The sequence below is a fragment of the Thunnus maccoyii genome, chromosome 15 (assembly GCF_910596095.1).
Source record: "Thunnus maccoyii chromosome 15, fThuMac1.1, whole genome shotgun sequence".
Classification (NCBI taxonomy): Eukaryota; Metazoa; Chordata; class Actinopteri; order Scombriformes; family Scombridae; genus Thunnus; species Thunnus maccoyii.
In genome coordinates this window covers 17,164,886-17,179,660 of record NC_056547.1, presented here as the reverse complement: position 1 = coordinate 17,179,660, position 14,775 = coordinate 17,164,886, and the positions used below count along the sequence as shown (strand labels likewise).

The 14,775-nt window shown below is 38.9% G+C and overlaps 1 protein-coding gene across 4 annotated transcripts in view; it reads right to left on the bottom strand.

Annotated features, from left to right (window-relative positions):
* Positions 1–14,397, bottom strand: part of triqk (triple QxxK/R motif containing) — a 28,404-nt gene extending 14,007 nt beyond the window's left edge. For 2 of the 4 annotated variants that reach the window (XM_042436636.1, XM_042436639.1), the window contains exons 1-2: positions 11,536–11,721; positions 8,829–8,903 (exon numbers count right to left, since the gene is read on the bottom strand). In XM_042436636.1, coding sequence (XP_042292570.1) covers positions 8,829–8,889 — 61 coding nt within the window. In that variant the 5' untranslated portion in view covers positions 8,890–8,903; positions 11,536–11,721. Of the gene's footprint in view, positions 1–8,828; positions 8,904–11,535; positions 11,722–14,331 lie in introns of those variants that run through there. The other 2 variants (XM_042436637.1, XM_042436640.1) reach the window with 2 other exon arrangements.
* Between the last annotated feature and the right edge of the window lie 378 nt (positions 14,398–14,775).

The following is a 14,775-nucleotide window of genomic DNA, read 5'->3' as shown; positions in this document are numbered from 1 at the left end:
GATGTGTGTTTCATGGTTCTTCCTCGCTCGTTTGTCATTGGGTTCACCTATAAATGGCGTCTGATTAAGACTGAGGGAACATGAGTTTTTATCTCGAGCTTTTGTTCCGCGAAGCATAACGAGACAGGTAGGTTGTATTAGCTAAAATTAGCCAGATGTGATTGAGCACTCGAGAGAAGGAGGGGGAAAGGTATGTGATTTGTGTGTCACACAAATTGGCCGTTAAAGTGAAGCTACGAGAGGAGTAAACATCTAAAAGTATCACAGTTTGTCTGAATGAAAAGAAACATCAGAAGAAAAAATAATCTATATTATTTGTCATTCGTTTGTTCCTATGCCATATATACTCCAAATATACTGTGTGTGGATGCTCAAATTCTGTGGCAACTTTACCAAAACCTGATCTTGTCATAAATGAGAAAAGCTATTTCAAGACGTTGCATTAAATGCCTTCCTGCCAACTGTAACTGCAACAGAGTGGTGCAGGGTGAAAAAATAGACAATGTAGTGCTGTAGGATGATATGCTAGCTAATTGGTGGTCACCACGGATACATAATTCACACTACTCATAAGATGCAGTAAGCAGAAAAGAAAAGAGGGTAGACAACACTTACTTAAGGCTAAGTAATCTACCAGAAATGTGCAATTGAATGTACGTGATTGGCTAATGCAGCACCTTGCCTTATGACATCAATTTGCGTTGCAGCAAACATTAAGTCCAGTTTGAGTTTTTTGCCAGATGACCCTGCATTGTTTTCCTAGAGCCCTCTGCGTTGGCATTCCTGCTGCCCCGATTCAAATGAATGAAAGGGCTGTGTCTTTTCACTCAGGTGTCTGTCTACTCATCTCTAATCAGTAAATCACAGGCAATACTGACTTCTTAATGATGCCTTGAAAAATGAAACTGTAAGGTTTTCACAGGAGCAAAGACGTTGATAAATACCTGTAATTCCATTTACTCTATCTTTTATCTATATGTTTGCAATAAAATTGAGACAATACTGTAAAAAGCTACTGTACACTTGTATGGGGGAAAAAGACAACAAGCGAGTGTATGAATGTGTCAAGAGTAAAACTAACATACCTGTGGAATTAAGCATGTGTGTGTACGTTTGTGTCCATGGGGACTAGCCGTCCTGCTTATGCAGCACATGCAGAGTGATGGGGTTATTTGGACAGACAGCCCACCGTCCAGTGCTCTCTAGGAGCCCTGGGAAAATTCGGCAAACATACTGACAGCGTGTCCGACAGTTCTCCATGCTTTGCTGTGTCTATCTGGCATGGCGGCCAAATAGTCAGTGACCACATGGTGCGGATCGCTGGCATCTGCCAGAATGCATAGTAGTGGAACTGGAGGGCTGATGCCAGACACATGGGAGATATTTAGGCCTTGTCCTTTGGATCATGTCAGGGGAGGAGAAGGGAGGTAAAATCTCAGGTGTCAACAGGGAGCATAGACATACCTGCAGAAAAAGGTTATTACTTATTATTTCTTACTTCTTAAATCAATAATTTCTAATTTGCCATTTGGGTGTCTTTATCTGTTTGGACAATTTTCCCTAATGTGTTCAGCAGGCAACAGCAATCATTACTTGACCACTTGCACTTCCATGTAAGAACACTATAGCTTTACCTCTCCTGAGGGCAGCTTGGTGCAGTCAATTATAACAGGTTTAATAATGGTATTTAAAAAGAGAGTGTCAACAGTGGTCCCCTGATGGCCATCTGACATGACAAAAGCACTCCAGCAGAGATGATGGTACAGCTCAACAACCAGCCTGGACTACTGCTGATGTGCCATGAATAAGCCACCCTATTACGATTTTAAATTACCATGTGTGGCCTATTCCTGCTCTCAGAAGACACAGCCCCATGCTATCTTTGAAGACTTAATTTTCCTCTCTGATGTCTTTTTTCCCCTTGTCTCTGTTTTCCACCTTTGCTGTTAAACAGTGGTTCACTGAAATTGCCTGATAGCCATTCTTTTCAAAAAAGAAGGAAAAATGGTAGAAATTGAGGGGTTGGAAGGAGGCGGAGGTAGAAAGAAGACCGAAGTGTCCCTGACATCTGCGTTACATATTTTTGAATTGATGAGATGGAAGAGGATATGGAGAGGAAGTGAGGAAGAAAACACTAAATAGCAAGGAGAAAAAGGGGGAAAAAAAGAGTTTTCCAGCATCATTGGTAGAGGAGGTGACAAAAGGAGAAGTGGCTTGTCATGTTATGTCTGTCTCTCATTTGTTGAAGCTGCTGGGTTTTACACAATGGCTGACAGCTATGGGCAGGGGTTAAAGTTGCCGTAATGATCCAGAATGGTGTTCCAGCGCCTTCAATTAATAAGTAAATAAATCTGATTGGGAGTTTAGTACATAATAATGTCAAGTGAGTTCATCTTTCGCGAAAAAGTTGCAAAGAAAAAGGTCCGGCTTGCCCTCGGGTGTAATATTCCCTCCAACCACAATGTGAGCTGCAATGGCAGAGTGGCGCTGTCCACATTTCTGCTCGTTGACTCCACGGTAAGCGAAGACTAACTGTGCTGAAAACTTTAGCCAAAATATGAGATATTCGTGTTTTGTTATGTTTGTGGTGAATGAAAGTCACAAGACTTTTCTTTGTTTGAACTGATATTCATCTGCTGGCCTTCACCAAGTTTGTTCCTGACATTTATTCAACTGTTTCTCTGCTGTGGAACTGGATGAACAGTAAGAGACAATGTTGTTTTATCTCTGAATTTGTCATATTCATAATGTAACATTATTGATAATCTCTCCACATGATAACATTGGTAATATTAATTGGTAATAACAACAACGAACAACAACAAATGAACATACTACTGTCTCCTGACTGACAGTAAACCACTGTATCATTATTGTCTCTGATGTAGTCAGACAGATAAACTGATTCAGGTAAACAAAGCCACGTTAGGCTTTGTCTGATAAACAGCAAACACGGGTGTGCATGATGTAACTCAGTAATATTTGAAGTGTGAGTTATATAAATGACTTGTGTGGGAATTCTGCACCTTTTTGTCTGAACTGTCACAAACTGATCTGGAATCTTTCCAGACTGATACTGACACAAGACAGAAGAGTTAGTTTGTTTTTCATCTTTTGGAATACACTTGCACGCTGAGATTTCACTAAGTTATTGATCTTTTACACTGAAATGTGTTATTTTCATTTCATTTCTCTCATGCTTACTCTCTACCCCCTAATCTTGTCTGTCTTTTGTGTTCTGATAACAGGCTGCAGGTTCAGTAAATCCAGATTTCTTTAGTTCTGCCTTTCTCTGTCTGAAATCAGTGCAGTTCAGGTCCATTCAGCTGCTGAAGAACTATGAGGCAGCATGTGGAGCAGCAGGACTGATTGATATGTTTGTGACTAATGTATTTTATATCTGTGATTATATGTTTTCTTGGTAAAAGCAGAATCACAAACAGCAGGATGAAGTAGCTGCAGCTGGAGTAACAGAAACAGCAGATACCTGCTCAGCCTTCTCATCATCACCTCTGACCCTCAGCAGTGGCCTTCATTAGGACCTCTAATCCTCCAGGTCTGATTGGCTCTAGGATCCAGGAGCACACTGGATGAGTACATAGTTTCAGTTCAGCATCATGCTTTTTCCACAGCTGATATATACTGATGAGTGCCAGTAATCTCACTGGGTTTTGCATATTTTCTTTACAGTCACCAGAAACCCAGCCTGATCTGAACTGAAAGGTCTCTGTGATCACAGCGAATGGATACGCCTATAACTGTGACATCATCAGGAGATCTAGATAAATGGACCTGATGCTGCCTGTCAAGTAAATATGTACTTGTGTTTTTTTCATAGTGCAATGTTATTTTGTGTAAGTTGTTTTTAGTTAAGTAATGTTTATTATGCTTGTCTGTGTTTTGTCTTGTCTGTTAGCAGTGCTGAATGTGAAAGATGATTCTCTGAAATGAACAATATAATAACGTAACAATGGACACAACTACAAATCAACAAGGTCTCAGCACTGATGTTCACTTCTTTGGTTGGGCCTCCTTTGGACCAGTGGGATCCAGAAAAATATGCCAAAAAATGGATCCTTAAAAGAAGGTCAGCTGATCACATAGCCTGTCCACAAAGAAAAAAAAGTCCACTGGAGCTCACAGCGCAAATCAATTTGGGAGTTATTTTGAGGTGAGTCATTTTTCCCTGCTGCACCGCTACACCGGATCTTAGGGTTCTCCCACCTGCCAAATCCCACTTTAACCCCTGGTTAAGGGATATCTGCAGGCTAAATCATCCTTTTCTTTTGTCCCAATATGAAAACACAGGCAACTATTGTGCTGCTCTATGAGACCCCAGCCCTTATAGCCTGGAAATATCAACAAGACAGAGAAATTTCTCAACATGCTATCACATCCCTGAGAAAGATTTTCTTTTAGAGAAATAAAAAGGAAAGAACTCAGGAAAGAGGCCATCTGGCTCGAAAGTGACAAAAAGTGAGTCTTGTTAACGCCAGGAAATATTAAACCTAGGATAATCTGTGCGTTTTTGGGCAATTTTGCAAGCAACACAAGAACAATATAGAAAGAAGCCAGTCATCTCATCCAGACAAGTATTTTGTTTCCATCTATCTGGTGAAAAAACAACCTCAAGACTTCCAAAACCCTCTCATGAGGGTTACTTGTATGCAGGGATACCACATCTAAGATAGCTAGTAAGGCATCAGAATCCTCTTGATTAATGTTCACCTTGGACAACTGATCAAAGAAATCACCAGTGTCTTTCAAATAAAATTTCAAATTGGATACAAAAGGCCACAATATATGATTATGAAATGGGCTCAGTCAGCCATTATTGAGTAGTGTCACCTCTTCTTGGGTTAGGACCATACACAACACAACACAACACATCTTGGTTTTCCCCTTGTTTATTCAACCTCATTCCTGAACTTGTGCTCCAGCTTCCTCTATATGTTCTATTCTTCTTGTGTTGCAGTGGCTTTGATGACTGTCTCGTCACTGATAAAATTATGTTCTCACTCTCCAGATTTGACAAATCTTAATCACAGTTGATTAGGTAGTCTACACTGACCTGGATATGGTCGAATCTCTATGACCCTACAGATCTCAGAGCACAAAAATGTGTATTATAAACAATTAGCAGCATTGTGTTCCATGGTATTTGCTATTTTCTTACACATAAGCAGGTTTAATTGAAGCACATTTATTTCTAAAGCCTGTTTCACAGACATTTTGAAAGTCAGATTGTGTTACTCTCTGTTTTCCATACAGTAAACAAACTAAATTATCTTCGTCTTATGTTTTCTTACTGCGCCTCGGCCTGCAAAACCCATTACCTCATATATGAAACTCTCCACCAGACTTTCAGATATACCAGCCAGAAAAAGCACCACAAGCAGAGGCCCCAAGTTGTCAGAAAAGAAAAAGAGTAAGATGTTTTTGTTCATCATGGAATACATATACGAATATAAATGCTAAGTAGTCTGATATTACATAGTATGTTGTATTAATGTGCAGTGCATGGTGTAATTTGGGATGCCTTTACGTCAACAGTTACTGGAAGCCAGGAGAACAATGCTGAGGAGCCGAAAAAGAAGCCAAGAAACACTTTGCTCAAAATTTTCCCCCCATTATTTGATGTATAAATAATGACAATCTTGATATGTGTGTGTCGTGACATCGTCCATTTCTTAATGAAGACGGTAGCTCATGTAGTAGTAAATATGCATGAAATAATATGGAAATATTATGTTTAAATATGACATTTGATTCTATCTCAAATAAATGTGCATCAAGTGTAATAATAATAATAGTAATAACAGAATCAAATACAAATTTAATACATTAACCCTTTCACGCAAATCACAGAGTAAAACATTTGTTTATTGTTTATTTTTACTCTTAAACAAGTGAAAAATCATGTCAGTAACTTTTTTTTTAATATATTGAATTTTGAAATGCATCAACAGAGTAAAAAGTGATTTATGGAAATCAATATAGGCAATATATATATATATATATATATATATATATATATATATATATATATATATATATATATATATATAATTTTATTTCTAAGAGCAAATGGTATGAATACACATAGGAACACTAAATAACTACAACAATAGAGAGGATATTTGAAAAACAAGACCTAGGCCCAATAGATAGAATGTACCCTTTGTTGCATGACGTCCACTGGAGTGGACAGATGTATTTTCAGTCACAGAAAATAATGTACAAGAAAAATATTATTAAAAACTTGATAAAAGTTTGAAACATCTTATTTAGTTGAAAAATATACTTTTTACATGTTGTTTTCTCTGAGAATAAAAGTATTTAACAGATATTCCTGAGCTACTTGGTGCATTTCCTCCACCCTCCGCCATTTTGAATGTATTATTCAATATCACAAAATCACAGAGAGAGTAAAAAATGACATTCAGATGGAATTGTAGACAACACTTTGGGGGTTCACCACCTGGTAGTTGGGACATGGTACTACAACTTATATGGTTCAAGATGGCTTCCAAATATCTGTCTACTGTAGTGGACACCATGCATGAAAGGGTTAAATTAAATGTAATTTTTTTTTTAATGAACAATAAAGGCATACATATGCAAATAGAGAAATTACTAAGATTTAGGGCCCACAATGTGTGGTTGGTTTTCTGGAAGGGAGGGGTTTCCCCTCAAGCTGTATCCAATCAACTAGGGCAAAGATCCAATTTAAGAAAAATCAGCACATCTATCTGCCAGTCAAGAGTGACAGTGCACCTTCTGCACAAAAAAACCCATTTCTTGGACTTTCTGGGACAGATGATTTATAGAGTCATGCAGGATACTGTATACGTTTTTCATGACAGTGTTCCAAGATGGCCTGAATGTTTTATAATTTTCATCTTCTGGAGTGTGTCACTTTCTTCATCGCATCTTCTTCAGCTGTAATTGTTGCCATCTCTATTAGGGAACTAATTTTCTCTACTTTGTTCACCCATTTCAATCCTTGTACGGGCTCCTGGTGAGGGTATTCATTGATCAAGACCATTAGATCAAGGGAAGCTTTATAAAACATCTAACACAATTTGGTTCAAAAATCTTACTTGGAGCTAGGGGGCGCCTTTTGTGTCTAATGAGACTACTACTAAGGCTATGAGGAAAAAAGAACTTCCCTTTGATTTGCGTCGGTCATAGCTGCTCACAATTATCCAGCTTCGCCAATGGTGACCTTTTGGTTTTGTTCCACAAAAGAAAAACAATGACAAAAAGACACATGATGAGCTGTGATCTTCAAGCAACCACAGCTGGCATGCTAAAGGGGACCAAACTTATGATTGATACCAACCATATTGCCTTAGTTAGGCCTTTGAGATGTAAGAAGAAACAAAATACCGCAGGATTAGATTGGCATTAAACTTTGACAAAACAGCTTCTGACATGACATCAAAGGGGCAGTTTTTTAAGCATGGAATTCACTTTCCATCAGTGATGTTGCCTCAGATGCTACTTGGTTGTATCTGAGTGTAATTACATCCACTACTTGTACTGTACACTAGTTCTAATTCAGTGAATCTGGTTTAAAAGGTATACTATTATTATTATTTAGGTATATTATTTTGCTTGTATTCGGGAGGCTTCTGGGCGTCAACGTTTGGGCAGTTGGTGTGTAGCCCCCAGCCAATAACAGCACATAGGGTGTGAGGTCAAGACTCACACCCTAAGACTAGTGTAGTGACCAGGTTACATCACTGTCTCCGTCTCTCCCCTCTGCTCCACTCTGCTCTCTGTCTCTGTGTCATGGACGCATAAAGAGCTGCAGGTCTGTGTGTCTGCTTGACCGAGGGCGGGGCTGAGCTACACACACGCAGAGCAGAGAGGCCACAGCGGACAGGATGAAGCTCTGCATTCGCACAAAATCCAGCAACGTGGCAGCTTTCCCCAGGGTTGTGCAGAGGTGTGGGTGTGTTTATTTGTGCTTTAGAATATAACCGCCATGAAACAATCAGAAAATAACATTTTATTTATCTGATTCATGGCTTTGTTCTCACCAGCGTTGCTCACTCTCTTCATTCACTCTCTAGCTCTCTCTCTCTCTCAATGAATACCCCTCCCACTCCCCTTACAAGCATGTAGGAGAACCTACAGCCACAAAAGCCACGAAAGGCCCCCTCTAGAGCCAGTGTTTGGTTTGTCTGTTCTGAGCTACTGTAGAAACTTGGCAGTGCAACATGGTGGGCTCTGTGGTAGAGGACCGACTCCCTATGTAGATGTAAAGGGCTCATTCTAAGGTAATGAAAACAGAACGATTCTTATTTTCAGGTGATTATACGATAATTAAAACATACTTATTAATATTATATTCCATTTCTGCCAAGTCCTTTCTGCTAGATGCCGCTAAATTGTACACACTGCACCTTTAAGTGTGACATTAGCTTGTTTCTATATGAGAACAATAAAAATGATTTGTGTTGTGGTAAAATTGCCCACAAAAGATAGAGTTATGAGTTTTGTTAAAACAAACAAACAAGTCAAGGTCCAATCCCAGCTGTTTTTTTTTTAATTGTCACTTAATACAGTGATTATGTTTTTGATGTATCTTTAAATCACTTAAGTCTACAAAATGCAAAATTAATGGCAAAGTTGCTTGAGCCCTGAGGGTTTATGTTATGCTATGACATAAACAAGCTTTTTTTTTTAAATAACCAGCCAATGTCAAACCATCTCACAACAGCAAGTATTGTTGCTTGATTTAACACTTACCAAAATTACAGTTGAACACTTTTCTGTTGATCACAAATTGATTAACCATAGGATAAATGGAGACTCACCAATCTGTTTTCGGTACTGATCAACTGGTAATTTGGTCGCGCTGGCATCCTTCTTCCCCATTCTCCTTACTCAGCCTGACAAGAAACGAGTAGAAAAACAACCTTGTGAATGAACGAATTTCACAGCTGGGTCTCAATGTTACACCTGATCATTTAGTTTAATCAAATACGGATATAGCTCCATTCCTGTTACTGTAGCCTGAGATAACTTGTGAAATCTGCAGGAAGGATTCAAGTTAATACACAATCATATATAGAGAAGAGTAGTCAGTTTTGATCAGGCAGATGGTTTATCTCTCACATACATCTGCTAGACATAATTAAATTAATTCACACCACCTTCCATGTGTGTTACGTTCACAGTATGTGCATTTCCTATCCATCTCATTTAGTCTAACACCATTTCCCTTCACACCATGAGCTCTCCTTGATTACCCTGACAGCTCACAGGGAAGATATAAAGAGAAAGAGCTAGAAATAATAAAAAAACAGTATCTGTAGGCTCCACATGTAACTATGCTTGTGTAAAAGAATATATGTCAGTCTGTGGGTGCATTTATGTCAACACAAGTGCATGTGCAGCACAGTCAACAGAAATAATTACACCTATATAATACTTTTCTTTACAAAGTGCAAAAAAATCAGTGTGTGTTTCTTGCATCCACCCAACATACTTGTTTCTCAGTGAGCTCTCTGCTCTAAATTCCAGACAGGCTCCCTCACAACACACTGCATCAATCAATATTGTAGCCTTTTGTTTAAAATAGTGGAAAAAGCAAATATGAGACGACGGGCAGGCCAGTGCTGTCTGATGATACTGGAATCCCTTTGACCTGTTCTCTGTCTGAAAGATTTGCGCATGATTAGATAAATAATACTCGATATCCACCAAGTCCTGCTCAGCTAATGATAATTGATTATCATGAAAAGAGACCATGTTTAACTGTGACAGAAAGATAAATGTGTAAGCAGGTGTGCACAAGGGAGAACAGAAAAATATGAAAAGAAAAAAAAGTATCTATGTGCATCCAAGAAGAACAAGAGTGGTGGAGACTCTAGAGGTGCGGCCGGGGAATAGAGGAAAGAGACTGAATTAGCATGCTCAAGGAGCGTGGCTGGCTGCCTGTGCTGACTGATACCTTCTCATGGGAGACCGCTGCCTTGGGAGACCTGGATTTTACCTTGCACTAAAAACACTGTTTTCAGCTACATTTCAAACACTGTTAGTGCCAGCAGAGAAGGAGGATGTATACACAGCTATTGTTCTCCAGCGGTTGGAAACCAGAGTCAGCAAATTAAAGGATGTGAGAGGAGGACAAAAGGAAGAGAGGAAATTGTCCAAATGTAATGTTTACAGTTGGACACAGTAGGCTCTCGGAGTTGTTGGCTGTGTTGTACTGTGCGGCGATATCTAAATTGCAAAAGAAACACATTTGTAGCCTTGGTCATCATCCATGGTCATTCCAATCTGAAGTTGCCAGAGATGTGTTAAGCATATTTTGCGTTTGCAACAGAGGGGTATAAAGACGCATAATTTTACACCTTAGATGCAAAGGTGATAAGGTTGGTATAATATTTTGGTCATTAACAGTACTTAGCATAATCTCAACCTAATTGATAATATAATTATACCTAGTAAGTCAGTCTTGCATTTTATTTCATGATGACTTTTAACTTAAATGCCTGGGTTCCATCCCCAGTACAGTAAAACCTGCCAAGGTAACCTTGTACAAGGTGTACTGTGCCATCCCCGTTAATCTAAGGGTGAATGTCTCCCCTTGAGTAACGTGTATCGACTCACAAATGAGTTTGCACATGGCTGCACAACTAAATTTTATTCCAGGAAATACTGTAGGTATTATGTCACCCTCTAGAAAACTGCATTGAAGAACAGGAACAAAGTATGTGATATACAGTTTTAAAGGTATACAGACTTGAATCCAGAGGGTAAGCAGATAAAACAAAGACATCTTACTAGTTTAATACAACAGCCCTGAAATGAAGATAATAATTTTTGAAAATTTTGTTGAAACAGTTTAGAGAGTTGTTAATTCAACTTTGTGGTCATTTTGGAGGCTGTAGTTTGTGGTGCTGCTGAATTACACTGTATTATAATGAGATATGTGTCCAATATTTACTGAATTATATTAGTGGACCAAATATTAGAAGAGTACGACACCTCTCCCAGCCCTCTAAAAGATTTTTAATGAACATTATAACCTTAATGAAGGTTACTGCAGGTCTGTTGTATTAGACTGCATCAGTTTTAGCCAAGTGTACTTAAAAAAGTGTGTAGGTACATGCAAGGTATAGGCTATAATACAGTTTGGTGTTTGGGAGCATTGTGATGTCTGGATTATGGAAGTACAGCTCTCTATCTGTCATCATTGTGGAAACACACCTACTATGCTCTGTCGTTTAAGTATGAAACCAGCTACTGTATGTGTGTATTTACAGACTAATGTTGCTTGATATCAACTAGGCTATGCATGTATTTGCAAGTCTTTGCTTTTTGCAATAGAAACATGGCGACAGTTTTATCGCGTGCAGAAATCGTATTGTAGTTTACAGTTATCGTATTGTCATTTTTAACGCCATTGGTAATACTTCAGAGTAGATGGATATATGTTTATACAATAAACATCCCAGTAGAGCTGTAAGTACGTTAACTTCAGGCTTCATTCATTGCATTCACGGAGACACTTACTCTGCTCTTGTTTCTCCAGAGAATAATTCGCTTAGCGCTGCTGTATCTGCATTACGAAACGCCTGGCGACAGGATGACAGAACTGTTTTATTGTACTTTGCTCTAAATTTCTTCAAAATGCCAACACACCGCTTCTTCCACTGATAGTTCCTGGTTTCCACGTCAACGTTGGTATCAGGAAGACTTTTCCTCCAATCAGACACGAGTATTTGTCGAGTTGACCAATAGCACGAGTGAGAGGCGGGGCGAGGCGGGGCGGGGCGGGACGCTCAGACAAAAAACATTGAAAAGCGCGTGATGTGTTGACACTCCCATTCAATCCCAAAATACTTAAAGCTCCCTGCGTGTCCTGACTGTGGGATATATTTACTTCGTAACCAAGGCAACTACATTGGTTGTTCCTAACATTGCAAACCAAGTCATTATTAAATAATTAGACCAAACAATTATGTAATTTGGTGTATTCAGCCTAACCAAAGCACAAAATTAAAGACAGAGCACCACAATAGGAAGACCTTGTGCACACCTGGGTGTTACCTGCGAAGATGCACCCTGGCATCTTCCTAAAATTTAAATGTGTTCTAGTGACAAATACATAATGTTCTATTAATTAAAATGTCATATTAGTTTGACACGTTGGCCTTAAGTCATTGCTTGTCAGATTACAAAAAAAAATGTCATAGTTATCCTTGCTGGAAACAGTAGCATTGTGCTGTGACAATTAAAGAAAGCAACAGCCGACCTCATCAAAGACGAGGCAATCTCACTCCGCAGTGTTCATTTCGCTTTCATCAGTCTTTTTACATTTTTTCTTTGTTTACTGTGTAGAATTTTATTTCCCCCTAATTGCATCCAGCCTCATTGCTGCCTGGGGCTTTGTGCAGATTATGGGTAGACTTGCCACCGCTTGTAACTTATTGAAGTTTAAAATTATTTTCTGCTCTCCCATGGGCACGCCATTTGCATGCAGCACAGCAGTAACTATGTAATCTGCCTAAAATGTGCCTGTATTATGCTTTACTTTGTAAGAAGCTGCCATTGATAGTGAGCACTTTAACACTGCCCCTTAATGGAACAACAAGTATTTGAATGACGTTTGTCAATGATGAATTTTTATTCAGAGAAACATTGCCCGGGAGACATGAAATTCTGCTGCATATTCACTTAGAAGGCTTTCATAAGAGAGGCACTGAAATTAAAGAAAAGTACACTTAAGATCTGTACTGTAACCTTAACATACTATAATTTCATACTATATAAACACATACAATTTACATACATGTATGTGCTAGCCCAAAATCTGCTAAAGCTGTCATGAAAGCTAAGTTATAACAGTTAACAAATAGCTTCAATAAGAAGCCTGAAAATGTTGTCTTAATATGGCCATCAAAAGCAGCATGAGTGTAGTTAATGCAGAGCTCAAATGTTCTCTTGTTATACTAAATGTGTGTGATTAATTTCTCCCATTGAGTGAAACAAACCAACGTGCTGTGCCTGTCACATTGATAGATATGGAAAGCATTAGTATCAACAGCTAATGTGAATGAAAACTAAGCAGGATGGATTTGCCTGATGAACAGTTGTAGTGTGTGGACTGTACACGTCACTGAAATGTATAGATAACACTTTAGAGAAGATGAGAGGATTTCTCCCAGGGCCTATTAGCATGAATTTAAAAAATCACCAACGATTGAGTACCCCGTGTTAAATTAAATAGGATCTCAGCCAAACAAATGGCTGCAGTTTTAAGTGACCACACCAAACAGAGTTAAGCCCTGGCAGTTTTCCCTAACATGATTATCTAGTTTTTGAGATCTATTTGTGTGCGTGTCTGTCTGTCTGTGTTTCTCTTATTTCTTTTCTGTCTCTCCCTCCCCTCTTTTTCTTTGAACCTCACTCTTTTACACTCAGACACTCTCCCTCTCTCTACTGCTATGTCTCTCACCATCTCTCCTTCTCTCAGGCAGTTAGACAGCCTTTAATTGCCAGACATTAAAAAGAATGCTAGAGAAGAAGAATCCCCTGGGGCCATTGGCAGGCTAAATGGCAGTTCTGCTACCATCGCCTCCTCCTACATGCAGCAATGAAGACGTGTCAACATAATCTTGGGCAATTTGCAGTCATCATCAGGGGGATTGATTAATTTTCTGACTGAGTGTCAGTTGTAAACAGCAAGATTGTCTTTCTACATTTTTGTGTCTTACTTAAGATTTTTCTAAAGAAAGGTACTGATCAACAGTCGCATTCATGTGAATACGGACATCAATCCACCTGTTTAAGATGCTAAACAATAGACTTGCTTTTCAAATGGACTTAACACACTGTGTGACAATAGCAATCTTACATGTTCACTGTATATCATATGGTGCAAGAAGGGTCTAATAAAATTTTGGTGGCAATCTCTGTCAAACTGGACAATATCAGTTTTGATTTCAGATTGATGTCCAAAGACTTCACCAAGTTTTTCTCACGTTTATCAACTTCTGTCCCAGAATTGCATAATGTACTGGGGGCTTTAGGCTACTTTAAGTGTGACATGGTGGAACATGTCATAAGCCTCTGATGTGGTGCCTGAATTCTAGTTTTATTTCATCCAGATGTATACTATCAAAGGATAATGCATAAATGAAATGAAGTAGCATCCTGTAAAACAGGTTTACAATTCCATAATAATTTTTGTTGACATATCTGTCACTGTTCTACCACGCACATATGCACACACACAAATACACAGGAACATACTCTGCCATCTAAATTCTATCATATGAATTCTTAGAGACTGAAGTTGCATGTTACCTTTTCATTTCCATCCTCAGTCATATTATTGGTTTGGAGGAGAAGACACAATTCTTTCTCCTGTTTAATATTCTTATCTTGGTTTTCCCGCTATGCCTGCAGTGTGAATTCTCTCCTCCTCTCTATCTCCCAACCCCAGAGTTCCCTCTCATTGACGGGGAAACTGTATCAGCACAGATACAGAGTGAAATGAATTTGGGGTTTATGAAACGCAAAGCCTTATATAAGAAAAAAAAAAGTCCAACAGACCTGGTGAGATAAGTTATCATACAATGGATTTAGTCCCGTTTCACTCCAGTCATTATCCTGTATCAGAGTATAGCTACTCTGACGGCTATCCTCTGGTGTGTGGGAAGGGTTTGGCTATCGTCCCTTTGTCATCTGCAGTCGTTGGCAAAGACTTAAGGAGAGAAGTTCCAGGTACAGAGTTGAGCATAAAATACA